Source organism: Haliotis rufescens, unplaced genomic scaffold (assembly GCF_023055435.1).
Source record: "Haliotis rufescens isolate VD_foot unplaced genomic scaffold, xgHalRufe1.0.p SCAF_2, whole genome shotgun sequence".
Classification (NCBI taxonomy): Eukaryota; Metazoa; Mollusca; class Gastropoda; order Lepetellida; family Haliotidae; genus Haliotis; species Haliotis rufescens.
Window position 1 is genome coordinate 19,589,474 of NW_025963890.1, and position 17,491 is coordinate 19,606,964.

General features: G+C 39.7%; 1 protein-coding gene across 7 annotated transcripts in view; it reads left to right on the forward strand.

Moving 5' to 3' along the window:
- The window catches only part of LOC124138812, a 119,778-nt gene extending 107,592 nt beyond the window's left edge, over positions 1-12,186 (forward strand). For all 7 annotated transcript variants that reach the window (XM_048399733.1, XM_046505689.2, XM_048399735.1 and 4 more), the window contains 5 exons: positions 185-311; positions 868-909; positions 2,793-2,852; positions 3,357-3,381; positions 4,015-12,186. In XM_048399733.1, the coding sequence (XP_048255690.1) occupies positions 185-311; positions 868-909; positions 2,793-2,852; positions 3,357-3,381; positions 4,015-4,445 (685 nt within the window). In that variant the 3' untranslated portion in view covers positions 4,446-12,186. The remainder of the gene's footprint in view (positions 1-184; positions 312-867; positions 910-2,792; positions 2,853-3,356; positions 3,382-4,014) is intronic.
- Positions 12,187-17,491: the final 5,305 nt, after the last annotated feature.

The window sequence follows — 17,491 nt, forward strand, 5'->3', positions numbered from 1 at the left end:
CAATATTCGGCTCTTGCTTTCATAGAAAGCAACATTAAATGAACAAACTCTTACTCGACAAAGTATTGTGCATGGCAGCTAATACCAGCAGTGGGGTGCAATAACCTAGAGTCTCGGTAATCGCTATTATATTAAGTGTCAGTGTTGTTGTAAGTGTTCAAGTTGTATTATTATCCCTCCGCAGGCTCACTGCAGGGAAGTGTGGAGTCCTGCAGGTCCTGCTGACGATGTCCTGTGTGTCCGGGACCTTCATAGAGCACAATACGCACACTTCCTTTCTGTACATTTTCCTTCTTGTTGAGATAACTTTAGTAAGTGATTCGTCATCATATATTTATCATTACAGTTTAAAGAATCTTGCTATCTGACTGACCAGTCGCCCCTTGTTTAAAAAACACCTGTAAGTCGGCCACCAGCCTGTACGAATATCGTTTATATGACATCATAATGTTTGATGTGATGTCACTAGCTAGTCATGTCAGAATTGTTCCTGTTCGCACATTTGAGTTACCATGCTGGAAGTCCAGTGGAGGTCACAAGAGATGTGTAATCGTCACACACACGTATTTCAGCAAAAGAACTCTTGAGACTTTTGAACTGAATGATAAATTCGTATTATGTCTGTTTAGCGGGGTGTATGGGACTTAACGAACTGTGCCTTCGTGTACATCTCTCGACCTTGTGTCTGGCGCATGTAGGAAAGGGATGGGTATATGATATTGTTCATGGTATTTTAAAGTTACTCGACCATTCGAATGTTATCTCGTTTACCACTGCGTAAAGTTATGTATATTTATTCATATCGAGTAGAGCTTTCACTATGTACTTCCTTACATATGTTAAGATGGTACATTTTTTCGTTTTCAGGGGACGACAGTGTTTTGCTTTCTTGTCCTAATGAAGCGTCAGGTATGTTGTTGTATGAGTGAGGTGGTTTAACGCAGATACGAAGAATATGTCTGAAACACAACGCCCTAATGTGGGAGGAAAGTCCTAAGCCACGCAGATCGTAGATTTAACGACTTTCTTAAACCCACATACATGGCGTTGGTGCTTGCAAACCAACGATCATATTCGGGGCGAATCTTAGATTCGAGCCAAAGATCAGCGGATCCTGACGCGGCTAAGTGAAGCAACTCTGCAATGTGAATTGCTGCGCTTAGCCGATTTGGTCACCAGTGACCCCTTTACCATAAGATATATACTCAACAACAAAAGTTCCTGTGACACCAATATCTTAGGGTATTTTTCAAACAAGTAAAATTTGGTTTTCAATATTGTATAACAGTATTGTATATTGGAATCAAGTCACAAAAACCCAACTGCTACAGAAAAGCATGCAATCCATGCAAAAGTTGACTTTTATGCAAGCCCCATGCATTTCACATATTTATGGGTATAAAAACATGCGTTTTACCGGGATTCCATATGCATTGTTTAGCCTCGTGCTGACAACAACCACTCAGAAAAACAACAAAATTACGCAATTATTCAAAATTACGAAATGCCACGCCTGTCCGAAAATCAGCGTCTGCGAGCCATTGGTATGCTTGGAGCAGGATCGAGTCAACGTGATGTTGCAAGACAATTTAACGTCCACAGAAACACCATTTTGTGTTTATGGCAACGTTGGCACAGACGAATGCAGTCAGAGACCACCCTGGCAGGCCACGCGTAACCAATAATCGACAAGACAACTGGATTCGAACAACACACCTACGAAATCGATTCCAGACAGCAACAGTGACTGCAAGAAGCATCCCTGGCCTTCGACGAATATCTTCACAAACCGTGCGTCGCCGCCTCAGATGTGCAGGGATTGTTGCCAGAAGACCCGCCAGACGTCCCATTTTGACAGGAAACCACCGTCAAGCACGTCTACAGTGGTGCAGACAGCGTCTACGCTGGACAGCAATGCAGTTCGGACAAGTTCTTTTCACTGACGAGTCTCGTTTTCACCTCAGCCACAGCGATGGACGGATTCGAGTGTACCGACGTGGAGGTGAATGTTACGTCAATCATTGTGTCATGGAAGAAGATCGGTTCGGGGGCGGCAGCGTTATGGTGTGGGGTGGGATTACAGCAAGACAGAGGACCCGTTTGATAGTGGTAGAGGTAAATCTCAATGGACAGCGCTACCGCGACGAGATCATCGGCCCTGTTGTTCTACCGGTTTTTGCGTCGTCATAGCCCAGGCATTACCTTTCAACATGACAACGCCCGGCCTCATATTGCTCGAATTGTTCAGGATTCTCTTCAACAAAACAATGTGAATGTCATCCCCTGGCCGGCTCGCTTCCCTGATCTCTCACTAATCGAGCACATGTGGGATGAGATGGATCGGCGCCTTCGACGTCAACCACGTGTTCCACAGACACTCCAGGAACTTCGAAACGTGCTCCAGCAGATACGGACAGATATCCCACAGGACTTTGTGCGACGCCTGGTCCATTCCATGAGACGAAGATGTATTGCTTGCATCGCAACTAGAGGTGGACACACACGCTATTGATTTGTAAATTGACATTTGGCACGTTCATGTTTTTTTATGAAATCACGCATTTTCTGAAGTCATTATGGCAACTTAAACCATTTGAACACTTACAGGAGTCTTTTTTCTGTTGCAAACCGAAATTGTTTCAGATTTGGTAAAAAACATAAACTTTTGCATTAAATCTTATTCAATGTCACAGAAACCTTTGTTGTTCAGTATATGATACATGTTTCTTGATAACTGTTAAAAAGACGAATGTGTGTGCGTAATATTCATCACGATCCTTTCTATGTTTTAGATTCGCTTGTCCCTTGTGTTCATGTTGAACAGATCTGGGGAGAAGTCAGAAATGACACGGGTAAGACAGCTTGTAGTTCTCTAGTTGCCATTCACTTCAAATATTTTTACATGTATGTAGCCCCGTGTTTGTCGGTAGAGGCGACTAATGGATCGGGAGGTCAGCCTCGGTGAATTGGTTAATTGCATGTCATCGTACCTTGTTGCTCATAATATCGATCACTGGATTGTCTGGTCTAGACTCGATTATTTACAGGCAGCTGGAACATTGCTCAGTGCGACAGTAAACAACACACAAACAAACATCAAACCATTCTGATGCATAAGTATGTTATTACCTTTATACGAATAAACTGTTGCATGTGTTGCATAACCATTGTTGAAATAGTGATACATGTTGGGTACATGTCAATAGCAATGTACACATGCAGCCAAATTTAACATTATAATACACGTAATTGTATATTGTGAAAACAATGTTTCGTATCATTGTTGTTATTGTTCTTGTTCTTGTGAAAAGTGTTACCATGAAATAATGTTAAGTGTTTTCAATTTCAAATTTCAGAAATTTTCTTCGAGGTCTTTCAAAGGTAAGACCAACCATGTATTTCAATACAGCGATAACGTAGAAATGAAGGAATGGAAATTATAAAGATATAAATTCAGCGACATATCCCCTGAAATGTTGGAAAATTGCGCTGTTTAAAGCTTAATTAGATATTTGTGTTTGGGCATCCTTACATGGCTATCATGCCCTGGAATGCCCAGGGACACTGATCTAAGGGAGATTGCTTGAGGCTATTTACAACTACCTCAAAAAAATACATGTACAAGAGTCATCAGGAGATGACAAATCCCCCGCCCCCTACAATAGCAAAAGACACCACTTCAGCCCCTGGCTAATGCATGTACTAAGTTTGGATAAAAAAATCTTTGCCTAGCTTTCAAGTTCTTCTCCGAAAAGGAAATACTGATCCATTCGCTGTGTAGAGTTGTTCAACTTGGCCGAGGCAGAATCCGCTATTCGTGGATTCGAATGTAAGGGTCACCCTTGGTTCTGATCCATGCATTGTCAAAAAACATACTAACATACCCGAACTCGTAGGTTTCACCATTAATGAAGAACTGTCTCCTACATTTTGCTGCCGCCTATAGCTGAATACTTTCAGTCAAACCCATTTCACTCGATTATGGATAAAATTCTGTGTTAATTTCCACTTCAGCATACATGATGCCCGAGAAGATTGACGAGCAGCGAGAAACAATAGAGGAAAGCATCCACAGACATCAGAGTGAGATCAACCGCAATAAGTTCACGCGAGAGCGTAAGAAGCAGCTAGAGCATCTCCTTGGCAGCTCGTCCTCTGGTTCCGCTTCCGGTTCCGGATCGGACAATAGCCGAGAGAGTCAAATCCGTTTTGTGATTACCCCTCACAGAGAAACACCCGGGGATTCTGGAATATCGGACAGTGACATCAGTGAAATATGTTCAACGAAGAATACTGTAGACATCCATTACATTTCCCCCGTCCCTGAACATCATAATGACTGTGATGCGGATCTGGATGATGACTCCTCAGTGGACAGTCCTTCTGAGATCCTGGTGTGTGCCTCTCGTATGGCCGATCGGTCTTTGGTGACTCTGCATACATGATCCGTAACTGTGCATTCCAATAACAGCATGGATTTACTTCCCGTGTTCATTTATGTGGCCTATAAGGCATATGGTGTCCATCGTTGATGGCAAGATGTCCTATAACTTACTCTGTGAAATCTGCATAATGATCTCGGTCCGCCCCTGCGACTTACCTACATTCACAATGCAGTGTAGGTGTGGGAAAATGCTAGATCCCTATCCATTTGTAAATGTTAAGACACCGATCATTTGGGGTGGATGGGAGGGGTGGATTTGGAAGATGGGTGAATAGTGAGTTTGTTTCGAGTTATATCGAAAAAAAATAATTTGTATAAATATTGTTCACTGGATGTGTTGGAACAAAGTGTGTTGTCTGAAAAAAAGTTTGTCTGTTAGTTTCAAAACAATTTGTTTGTATGTTCTTGAAGCAGTAAAAGAAAACATGAGATGCCTCTCTCTATCAATGTCACTCCCATTCCTCATCCTCCCACTCGCACCAATTTCAAATGGTTGTTCCCTAATGGTCATTTTCATAACAGATTAAACCATTTCTATTTTGTTATTGTTTTTAACATCACCACGTGGCCGCTCTCTTCCATTTCAATATAATTTTAAACCTACGTAAACATCATGTAAGTGCATGTTCTCTAACATCTTTATTGATGAAACTATACTCTGTCTCTCCGTGGGTGTTTCAAAGAGACAACACAACGAGTGTTTGTCTAGTTAGAAAGCTGAGAAATATTAAAGAACTTTTTAAAACGCTTTACGACTTTAAACAAATATATAGTTGAAAATGTACATAAAGAGGACACGTATGGTTTTAATTTCAAGTAGAACCATTATCATAACATTGATATTTGTTGTTTAGTTGCCATTTACAATCTTGTATTCATATGAGATTCGTACACCTATTGTATTTATATCTCTTTATATCAAGATGTTCATCAATAAATTATTTTTTTAAATATTAAATAGCTACGAATTTACGATATAAAAAAGTCATTCAATTATATCAGTGGGTAAGATGAAATACCTAAAAACAAATATTTTGCAAGTTGTCTATATCACAATAATTAATTCGAATCTTCATATCAGTAAATGCATTACGAAGAATTCTTCTTTCAAAGGAAGATTGGTCAACAATGTAGTAATTTAGTTTATATTTCAACATGCAACATCTTGCTACAACATGAATTGCTCAAAAGACATGCATATAATATATTCACTGCATGATGATACTGTGATGAGTGATCGATATTTTGAATAATTTATTTTCAATATTGATCTTTTATATAATGAATGGTGTGAGCGACAAGAGGACATGTTATCCAATGTCCCAAGATGTAATGTACACATGTTTATTACCATACTATCGGAATACTATGAAATATTGTATTTTGTCTTTCAAAGTTCATTTTCGAATGTGTGTATCTATGACGTGGAAGGGAATGGATGACATGAAAGGGAATGGATCTTTCCAGGGATATGTAAATATGCACATGGAAAACTGTTTAGCACCGGTGACTGTATAGTTCCATATAAAATTGCCATTTTTTTCAATAGGGGCAAAAATGATTATACCGCTGAGTTGAACTTATTTTATTTTTGATTTTCAGTTGAAAAATATTTCATTTTATCCAAAAAATCAACTTTAATGACGTTAAGTCAGCATGAAAAATTAAGAACACCCCGTGTTTCCTTTGCGTCACATGATATGAAATCGATATACGTGTAGATTATCCAATCACTTGACTATATAGCTCCATGACAATAGTATTTGACAACTCTTTCATTCGCACCATCTGCTTCTTTACATTACATGTTACAACTGTTAAAACAAGATGTTATAGCACCAATTGATTAGCAGGTATTGAAGGTAGCTGATACATTTTTCTAAATAGTTCTATAGTTCCAGAGATTTATGGACGTTCGGGATATATTTAAATAAAGAAAAGGGTGTTTTTCGTGTGTACATAGGAATCTTATCTATCACGTTTTCGGAACTGTTCAACATGTAATTAGTCTGTACCTTGTTTCAAATGGGTACGGAATGTATTTTGGCTGTGTATGCATGATAACTTCACCATGCATGAGACGTTCCTCTTGATAATTGAAACGGGCGTTTAAGTGGCAAGTGCATTTATTGTCCCGGTAGTCAATACTCATTCCATTAACACACGGTTGACCGACCCCAGAAAACACAGTTTTTATTAAGAAAATTAATAACCCGTTAGTGAATTGGCTTTCCATTGCTAGCATTCCCACTAACATCGACATTCCTCTCATTTCGAGTTTCCCTCTGAATGATTATCTTGTCTATAATATTTATCCGAAAAGGGTGTAATGGTTATATTGTCTTTGACTGGGGAATCAAATACTTGTGTTTGCAAATTGAACCATTTTGTACATTTTAGTTGCCCTAATGTTTTGTGATATGTTTTCGAATGCATTCAAATGAAATTGAAACGTATACATATATTCCTGCCTTTACAATTATATATAGAGAGCTATTTATATTCTTCTTTGTCAAGGGAGTACATGTTGATTCTTATCCTGGTCGTTCTTATACATGCTACATCCCTTGCACCTCACCTTGTTCATCATACTATTCATTGTACCATACTTGTTTTCATATCCATGTATCATACTCCTCATCTTGTCCATGCACAATAATACTCCTTGTGATATTTATTTATCACACTCCTCGTCAAGCCCATGTATCAAACTTCTCATCAAGCTCATGTTTCAAACTCCTCGTCAAGCCCATGTATCAAACTCCCCATCATGCCCATGTATCAAACTCCCCATCATGCCCATGTATCAAACTCCTCATCATGCCCATGTATCAAACTCCTTATCAAGCCCATGTATCAAACTCCTTATCAAGCCCATGTATCAAACTCCTCGTCAAGCCCATGTATCAAACTCCCCATCATGCCCATGTATCAAACTCCCCATCATGCCCATGTATCAAACTCCTCATCATGCCCATGTATCAAACTCCTTATCAAGCCCATGTATCAAACTCCTTATCAAGCCCATGTATCAAACTCCTTATCAAGCCCATGTATCAAACTCCTCTTCATGCCCATGTATCAAACTCCTCATAATGCCCATGTATAAACTCCCCATCATGCCCATGTATCAAACTCCCCATCATGCCCATGTATCAAACTCCCCATCATGCCCATGTATCAAACTCCTCATCATGCCCATGTATCAAACTCCTTATCAAGCCCATGTATCAAACTCCTTATCAAGCCCATGTATCAAACTCCTCATCAAGCCAATGTATCAAACGGGGCGGTCGGGTAGCCTAGTGGTTAAAGCGTTCGCTCGTCACGCCGAAGACCCGGGTTCGATTCCCGACATGGGTACAATGTGTGAAGCCCATTTCTGGTGTCCCCCCGCCGTGATATTGCTGGAATATTGCTAAAAGCGGCGTTAAACCATACTCACTCACTCACTCACTCAATGTATCAAACTCCTTATCAAGCCCATGTATCAAACTCCTCATAATGCCCATGTATCAAACTCCTCATCATGCCCATGTATCAAACTCCTTATCAAGCCCATGTATCAAACTCCTCATAATGCCCATGTATCAAACTCCTCATCATGCCCATGTATCAAACTCCTCATAATGCCCATGTATAAACTCCTCATCATGCCCATGAATCAAACTCCTCGTCAAGCCCATGTATCAAACTCCTCATCAAGCTCATGTATCAAACTCCTCATCAAGCCCATGTATCAAACTCCTCATGATGCCCATGTATCAAACTCCTCATCAAGCCCATCTATCAAACTCCTCATCAAGCCTATGTATCAAACTCCCAATAATGTCCATGTATCAAACTCCCCATAATGTCCATGTCTCAAACTCCTCATCATGCCCATGAATCAAACGCCTGACCCAGCCCATGTATAAATTACCACCAAAGACAATAGATCTTAAGTGTGCACCCCCTTTTCAAGAGCTGTATCCGCCCATGAAGCCCATGTCTCAAACTCCCCATCATGCCCATGAATCAAACTCCTCATAATGTCCATGTAACATACTCCTCACAATGTCCATGTATCATACTCCTCATCATACCCATGTATCATACTCCTCACAATGTCCATGTAACATACTCCTCACAATGTCCATGTAACATACTCCTCATAATGTCCATGTAACATACTCCTCACAATGTCCATGTATCATACTCCTCACAATGTCCATGTAACATACTCCTCACAATGTCCATGTATCATACTCCTCACAATGTCCATGTATCATACTCCTCATAATGTCCATGTAACATACTCCTCATAATGTCCGTGTAACATACTCCTCACAATGTCCATGTATCATACTCCTCACAATGTCCATGTATCATACTCCTCATTATGTCCATGTAACATTCTCCTCATAATGACCATGTATCATACACACATGTATATGAATCCACGAACAACGAAATCATAAGTCGACATTTATAATGGTAGCTTGGTACCGGTTTTGAACATCAAGTATAGATATCCTTCTGAAACCAGAGTGAACATTTATCTGAGGTTGTTATACTGATTGAAGAAAGACTATTGTTTATGTGAATAAGGTATATAGGTACATACATTTAACGTTTTAGTGAAATATATCATCGTTTTGAAACTGTTCAGGAAGTCCTAATTTCAAGCAAAGCTTGTAATAAAATACTTTTGAAAATGTAGTTTCCGAAAATGCAAGTAGTTCTGTCCATTCTATTTGACCAAATGTTTCTGCTGCTATAAACACTTGCATTTTTAACGTAGGCACAAATAGTGTGTATTTAAAATATAAAGTCTATAAGATGTGATCAATAAATATACTTTTATTCATTTCTCCAGTATCAGACAAACGTTCGTCCATTTGTGTAAGATTCTGATACACAAAATTGCAGTACACGTGCCTAATTTTTCGAAATGTGAGTTACACGAAAAATATTACTATTCTAAAAATGGTCTAAATGCTTTGATGTTAACATTGGCATCGGGTTGTAAAGTATGACAAATGAAAAAGAAAGCGGTGTCAAACCATGCTAACATTTGCACCCAGATACATATCTTCGATAAAGTAAAATACTAACCATGTTATATATAAATAATCGGGTTGTTTGTTTCAAATGTTCAGAGGGTATGAAATTTGTATATATTTTCTCTGAATATTTTCACTCCTTACATCCCTGATGTGGTATGTTAACAAGTGAATAGGTGTATTAACCATTATTTATATACACTGGTACTGTGCAATGAAGTAAATTGTGGTTGTACATGCATACTCTACCGAGCTCATGACACCCGGTGTATAGTGTTGACAATGAGGCCTCGAAGAGCGAAAGTATTGCATAATACTTTAAAAAAAAGTTAAAGTGTTCAATACGATTAACCACATTCAGTCTTTTGTGATAACGATATCTCAGTTTGTGGGCAAACTTATAATTTGCAAGAGGGGTAGTGTGGCTTTTCGTATATTCTTAGTATCCTCCTTGTGAACTCAGACCTTTAAAGCATATTCGCCAGACGAGAAGACGTCTGCAAATAAAATCTATAGTTTTTATTTTATCCTATGAGCAGAATACAAACGTTTAAAGTCAGACAAATTCGGATTATGCATGCCATAAAGGTTTATGACATTGGCATCAACATATAAGTATTATGCACTTTTGTACAGATATATTTCTGGACGTTTCATATTAAGATAAATATTGAAATTAATGACCTTTCTAGACGATGTGGTTTATTGACTGGTTATATAAATCGTACTCCAGCTGAGGTCAGATCCTCGTTGGAGAGTTTGTCTGGTCGTATGATAACAATTGTCATAGAGTAGATTGCGGTTTGAGCATAGCTCAACAGCTACATAATATTATTTATTCCATCATTAATGGGTATCACTATATTGTCTTTCATTTCTTACATGAGACAAGTAAATCTTTCGCGATAGTCGTTGTGTAGTAATATTATGTGTAGTACGAAAATGTATGAGTCAGAAGGAAATAAATATGTTTCTAAAAAATTATTTCTTTTTATTTGTGCTCACACGTCTGTTCGACAGTTTGGTATTAAGCTGTAACGACTTTAAACACAAGAAAACGTGCCTTCGTGGCTGTATATATTTTGCCCAGAAGGGTATTTCGGAGGACTAAGTTTTCAGAAATGCTACTTCGATCCTTTTGTAAAAAATCAGAGGCTATGCTTTGAACCACTGGGAAAGGTTTTCTGATCACATAATGATTACATGTCGGAAGATAACATGAAAATAAGTTATATTTTCAATTTTTGTAACGAATTTCGTCAATCACATGTTTTATAGTGATAGTAAATGCTAAAATTAAAGCAACTTTCTACAAGTGAGGAGGAAGTGGGTTACTACCAATATTTGCTCAACTGGTCATCCATGCATATCAAAGACTCCCTTTTCTAGGTCCATTCAAAGCACAGCTCACCAATACTTGGCATCCACAACAGACCTCTATATCAGTTCGATATATTTAGTGTGTGTTACTAATGTGATCGCTAAGGGGAACTACAACATACTTTCTCCACACAAATCAATATACACTGCATGTAAAAAATACAAAATGCATGTCCAATCAAATAAAGTGAAGGGAATTGAAAGGAATGTGATTGATACACATTAGTCAACAATACGCATCGATCTTCAATTAGTTGTTTCATGCTTTGGGTAAACGAATATTGAACAGCTGAGCAGTACCTATCATAAAATGAATCCTGCGAAAATGTCATCTACAACAGACCTCTAAATCAGTTCGAAATATTTAGTGCATGTTATTATTGTGATCGCTAAGGTTAACTACAACACACCTTTATCTTCGTTACATCCGTAGTGGTCATTATTTTGTTGCCTTTCAACTTTGAAATAGGATGCGTATTACTTCTTGTGGGTCATTTTCTGATACTTCAAAGTATTATACCAGTTACTTCTTGTTGTACTTCGTTTGATATTGTGAAGTGTGACACGTACTACTCGTGGTAAAAGTGCGTTTGAATACTTCGAAGTGTATTACGTTATATTTTTTTAAAGGTTATCCGTTAGATACTACCAAAGTGAGATGAAAAACGATCTCTCCATTTTTTTTACCAGGCTAAAGTTTGTATTGTCACATTCGATAGATTTGTAAAACCACAGGTACAGTCGAATCCCGTTATCTCGAACTCAAATGTTTCGAATCCCTTGTAACAAATTCATTGTTCGGTCCCAGAAAACTCTTACTGTATGCATAACCAGTTTAACTGGGTTGTGTCGAATTATCGAATGTCTCGAAATCAGTATATATTTTCAAGAGACATGCTCCAGTTTATATTTCTAACAATATTAATGCTATTTACATAAAATGCACGACCTGGTGGGTTTGCTTTCTGTTGCCTGATGGCTAGGCCAGACGACAATAAGATTGAGTCGGATGTGTTGAATCCCGTATAAGTCGAACACGAACAATTAAGTGTCAGTCCTTGACCCACAGGAAACAATGCATTTAATGATCAACTCATCTGATACAAACAAAGATAATGCTATACATACAAGGAATTGATTGTTGAGTGGTACAGTTGTCACTTTATTGATATTCGTGTCACCAGTTGTCATGCCCATCTGTCACAGTTAATATCATTGTGTTGTATGTGAAGTTTGTTATTTAATGAACAAGACAACGTTTGAGTTGTACCATAAAATGCATCGAGATCTCATGAAATACAAATTGTTTTAAAATCATTATCTTCGTTGTTTTGTTGTATCCTGATCATCACCTCTCGCTTTGTAAATGGATTAGTAGTAGTAGTAGTAGTAGTAGTAGTAGTAGTAGTAGTAGTAGTAGTAGTAGTTTCAGATTAAAATAGAAAAATGCAGCAAAGAGGGTTTGGGGGATCCTGGCACAGTCAAGCTGGTCTGGTTAGGCTCATCATCAGCTCAGGGCCCTTGCCCCCTCTACACGCAGTCCAGAATGTGAAGACTCCCCAACACTGCAGCCTTCTGCATTACCCAGATTGTCAGAAGGGTTGTATTCCTGGTAGGAAACCCGGGTACTCTCCCAATGTCAGTCAACAGATTGGGAGATACCAAACCTAAGGCACCGAGAACAATGGGGAGTCGGATAACTTGGTACTTGGGATGCAAGCGTGACATTTCGAAAGCGAGGTCCGCCTATTTGCCATGTTTTTCCCCAATCAATCACATTAGTGTCAAAGGGGACAGAAAATTCAATGATATAATGATTTCATTGGATTTATCAAAAAGGACAAGATCAGGTTTGATGGCCTGGATACGTCTGAGGCTGTAAATGGGCCTATTCCAAAGGATTTTGTATTTATCATTTTCCATGACGCCCTCTACAGCAGTAGTAGAAGTAGTAGTAGTAGTAGTAGTAGTAGTAGTAGTAGTAGTAGTAGTAGTTACAGATTAAAATAAAAAATGCAGGATCCTCTCAGTCGGCTGGTTCATCATCAGCTCAGGGCCCTTGCCCCCTCTACACGCGGCCCAGACAGGGAATGGGACTACTCCCAGGAAGCACTTTTCGGAGAATGTGAAGACTCCCCAACACTGCAGCCATCTGCATTACCCAGATTGTCAGAAGGGCTGTATGGATTTATCAAAAAGGACAAAATCAGGTTTGTTGGGCTGGATACGTCTGAGGCTGTATACGGACCTATTCCAAAGAATTTTGTATTTGTCATTTTCCATGACGCCCTACATGTTTTTGGTCGTACCATGGATGGACCTCTGTGTCAAACCCACAAGCATGGCGAAGAAAACAAGATCGAGCCACTCTATCATGTCGCTTAAGATACTGTGTTTGTGCAAAAGCTGGACATCCGCTGACAATGTGTTGGACAGTCTCATTAAATTCATTGAATAATCTACATTTCATCTTGACATCTTGATGCAAAATCACACATTGGCGGTTTCGAGTGGGATGTGACTGGCAGAATACAGAAAGCCTTCTGTTTCATCGTTCAGGCTAGCCGACTTCACCCAAGCGAAGGACTCTCCAGGGTTGCCGTTCATCTCAAAACACTGTACATAAACTCGATGCAGTGCTCGTTCGAATAGTCTTCCTAAAACTGGGCTGATTTGAAATGGCACTTCGCTTGGTTGACACTCGTCCAGCAGTGCAGAACCATCACCAAAATTAACATTGACATTGAGATTATGTCCTACATCCTCGGCTCGTTTAAGAAACCTGTAGCAGGTCTTGTTTTCATCATGAGGCATCACATGCTTTACAAGTGGATCATCAAACAAATAATGTGTGCAAAAGTGCACAATGCAATACTATCATTCTGAATTTCTTGTTTCCTCCAACAACACGAAAAGAATACGAAAGGGCAGATACAGCATAAGTATTTGTGGATTTGACTTTATTGCGAGTATTCAGCTCTGAACTCCAGATTTTTTTTTTAAGTCTACATTTGTATTCTACCCGAAGTTTGTCTTTGATATAGGCAGTCTGTAGTTTGTCTATAACCTGCATCCCTATTGGCCTGACCTTCCAAGAGACGGTTAATAACTCCTCCCCCAAGTAAACTGACTGATACACCCTCTTCTACCTTACCTCGTTTTAGATGAAGAATGTTGCATTTGTCGAGTCCAAAGGACAAGCCAATATCATGAGAGAAGGGCTCAACAAGGAGTATCTTTATTTTAGATAGGAGTCTCCATTGGCAATAAGTTCAAGGTCATCCATGTAAAGGAGGCGAGTAAGGGGTGTTGGGGATTTGTGCTGAGGAGGTCCAGAGTTGCGCCGCTTGGGCACGCCAGAAACCTTTTATTGTTAGTTCGAATCCTGGTTCACCACGATTATGTTTCAAGGTTTGTCAGAACCATACCCGTGCTCGTGGGTTTGAGCCAAGGTGGTGAACGTCTAAACGTCGGACATTATTCCCACATTAAGCTGACACGCCGTGATATAACTGGAATACGGCTAAAAGCGACGTTAAACCCAACTCATTCACTCACTCACTCACTCCCTCACTCACTCATCACCGAGATTTGTACGATTTGGATGCTTTCAAATCGCAAGAAATTTGTAATATAATCCTCTGTCTTTCATCCTTATTGTGTTCAAACAAAATACATTTTTGTACAAGATGTCAATTTCCATACTGGTATATTGATTTAGAGCGAGAAAGCACAACGGCGACTACACATCTGTGGACCTAAAGCGTTTTGTAGCAGATGTTATGGATTTATTCAGTGACCTTGACTTGTTTCAAAATACATATTTACACAAGATACAATATTTGAAAAATTCTTTTTTATGGTGAATAGAAATCAGATATGCAATTTTATACAGAACAACAATTATATAAGGATCGAAACTCACACGCTTCATTTCATTGCGTAATGTAATAGTCACGTGTTGTAGTGGAATTAGTGGATCCAGTTGTAATGCGGATTCCTCACAACGTTGATCGATGGCTAGTGAGATGAGGGGAGTCGGTGTAGTGTGAGGAAATGACATTGCTGAATTAAATTGCCTGGGTCATCGAACAGTGCGCAGTGTAGGGAAAACATACATGTACGCTGACGACATCGATCAAATCTGTTGCCAGGATATCAACCAGTGCACACTTCAGACAGCTTATCTCCATCTTATAGCCGGAATGCTAATTTAGCAGATCGGAATCATTGAACACACAGTTCGTGTTGTCAGACACCATGTGATGTGTTCCCAAGTGTTGTTGTTATGGATATAAACTCCCCACGAGGAGGCCCGACCCAATTTCCCCGACTCCCCGGGCTTACATTCTCCGTCAAGACCGAGTGGGGAGTTGATATCCTACTTATTAACCGTCTAAATGCAAGAAATGCCAGGAAAATACGAAAACATCGACATATCTTATAGTGAAACAATACAGTGTATCGGGGTATAAAAGGAAGTACCTCAAAGTGTGCGAGAATAAAAACACGTGCAGCCTAGACTACACGGAGTCATGACATGACAATCTGAACAATTTCACATCACCTGCCACAGGAGCTCAGTGGTAAAACAGTTGGTTACAAAACTTAACACGCTATGTGAGGTTGCAGGTTCGATTGACAATATGGATTTCTGTTTAAAACAAATGTCTAACTTTTAGCCAATTGTCCAACACTTGTGTTCACATCAAGAGGCAGGTTTATAAACGTTAAATTTCACGGAATGCCCGCTTACCCGGTTTAACCGAGAAAAGTCGAACCGATATTTTTAACAAAGTGACATCGTTAGAGGTTTATAATAACAGAATGATAACAGCCAAACTGTGTATAGCTTATAACTCCGCCATTACTGGTTTGGCTGTAAAGTAATAGCATGGGAGTATGGATTGGCTTCTTACAGTATAACAGTAAGGGAATTGATCCAAGCTGGGTCTAAACACTCGGCTAACACGCTACTTATATTACAGATTTTCTCTTTTGGGTCTTTGTAAATAGTATATGTGTTTGCATCACCGAGGCCGAATGTGTGAATATTGTTTTGAAACATATCATATAGGTATTAATGTGCATTCAAATGTTAAATGGGGGTCCCATCCTGTTTTTGGTTTCACCAATTTGCCCCCTACATCGAGACCGTATGTGTATTGAATATTGATTTGAAGCGTAACGCGAGGGGAATAAAATATCCTAAGCGTATCAATGTGCATTCAGATGTTAAAGGGGCCGTACGTAGACTGTTCTTTGTGATTTTAAAACATGATGAAATAATTTCCTATCGTGATATCATACCTTTTGTTCATGCCCATCCCGTCCTTAGCTTTTTAACAGATACACCAAACACAGCTGGTGGACCGATTTACCCTGTCAACCTTTGTTGGATGGGGCGCGATTTTGTTTTTAAATTAACGCTCCATGCACAAACCATGTGATTTGATGACACCTGCTGTAGATAAATCACTGCTCATGCTGATATGGGGTATCAGAAGACCGACTTACAACAGGCAAGAAACTCGCCCTGCTGTAGACACGTGCATTGGTGCGGACGCGAAACAAACTAGCAGGGGAGGCAACTGGTGATGAATGCGGCGAGTCAGTGAGATGGTGGACTGCGAGAAACTTGGGGCGGATGTCTGGATGAATTAATAACTTTTGGTGGATGCGTGAGTGGGTGTGTCAGTAACTTTTCTTCGATGAGCGAGCTGAGGTGAAATGGGGCTCACGCGTCCAAGATTATTGCATGTATATAGCAACGTGTGTGTGTGTGTGTGTGTGTGTGTGTGAGTGTGTGCGTGCGTGCGTGCGTGCGTGCGTGCGTGTGCGTGCGTGCGTGTGCGTGCCGGGATATGATGCCAGTCAATGCACCAAGATACCCTTGCATCAAAAATACATTCTTAGATGTTATGTATAAATTCATTAAACACTGACTCTTATTGAATCATTTTGTTGGGGACCTGTATTGAGAGTGTGAGTGTGGTGGTGTGTGTGTTTGTGGTGGTGTGTGTTTGTGGGTGTTTGTGGGTGTTTGTGGGTGTGTGCGTTTGTGGGTGTGAGTTTTGGTGTAAATGTGAGCAATTTCCAGCTGTACGACGGTGGTCTGTAAATAATCAAATCTGGACCAGAATATCCAGTGATAGACATCATGTGCACTAATCTACACAGTTGGGATATGATGACATGCATCAACCAAGTCAGTGTGCCTGACCACACAATCGCTTTTGTTGCCTCATACGACAAGCATAGTCGCCTTAATGGCAAGCATGGGTTTCTAAAGACCTATATTAACACTGATCTTCAGGGTTAGACGTGCCGGCTGAATTTCAGATGGATATTCGAAGTGGTGCAGGTCTGAGACCTGCCATTTTGCTAAAACACACAATCATGAATATGATGCTCACAAACTAAACATCCTAATCAGGGTGGTCTGGGATTAAAACCCATGACCAGCAGATCCTGGTACTGCTAAGAGAGGCAATCTGTGCCCCTTGCAACCCTAGAAGGACATAGATGAACAGATAAATGAACCATTTTAATGAATTGTACCAAACCCAAGGTACCAAAGTCAATAATTAGTGTAAATCAAGAAATCACACACAAAAAAAAA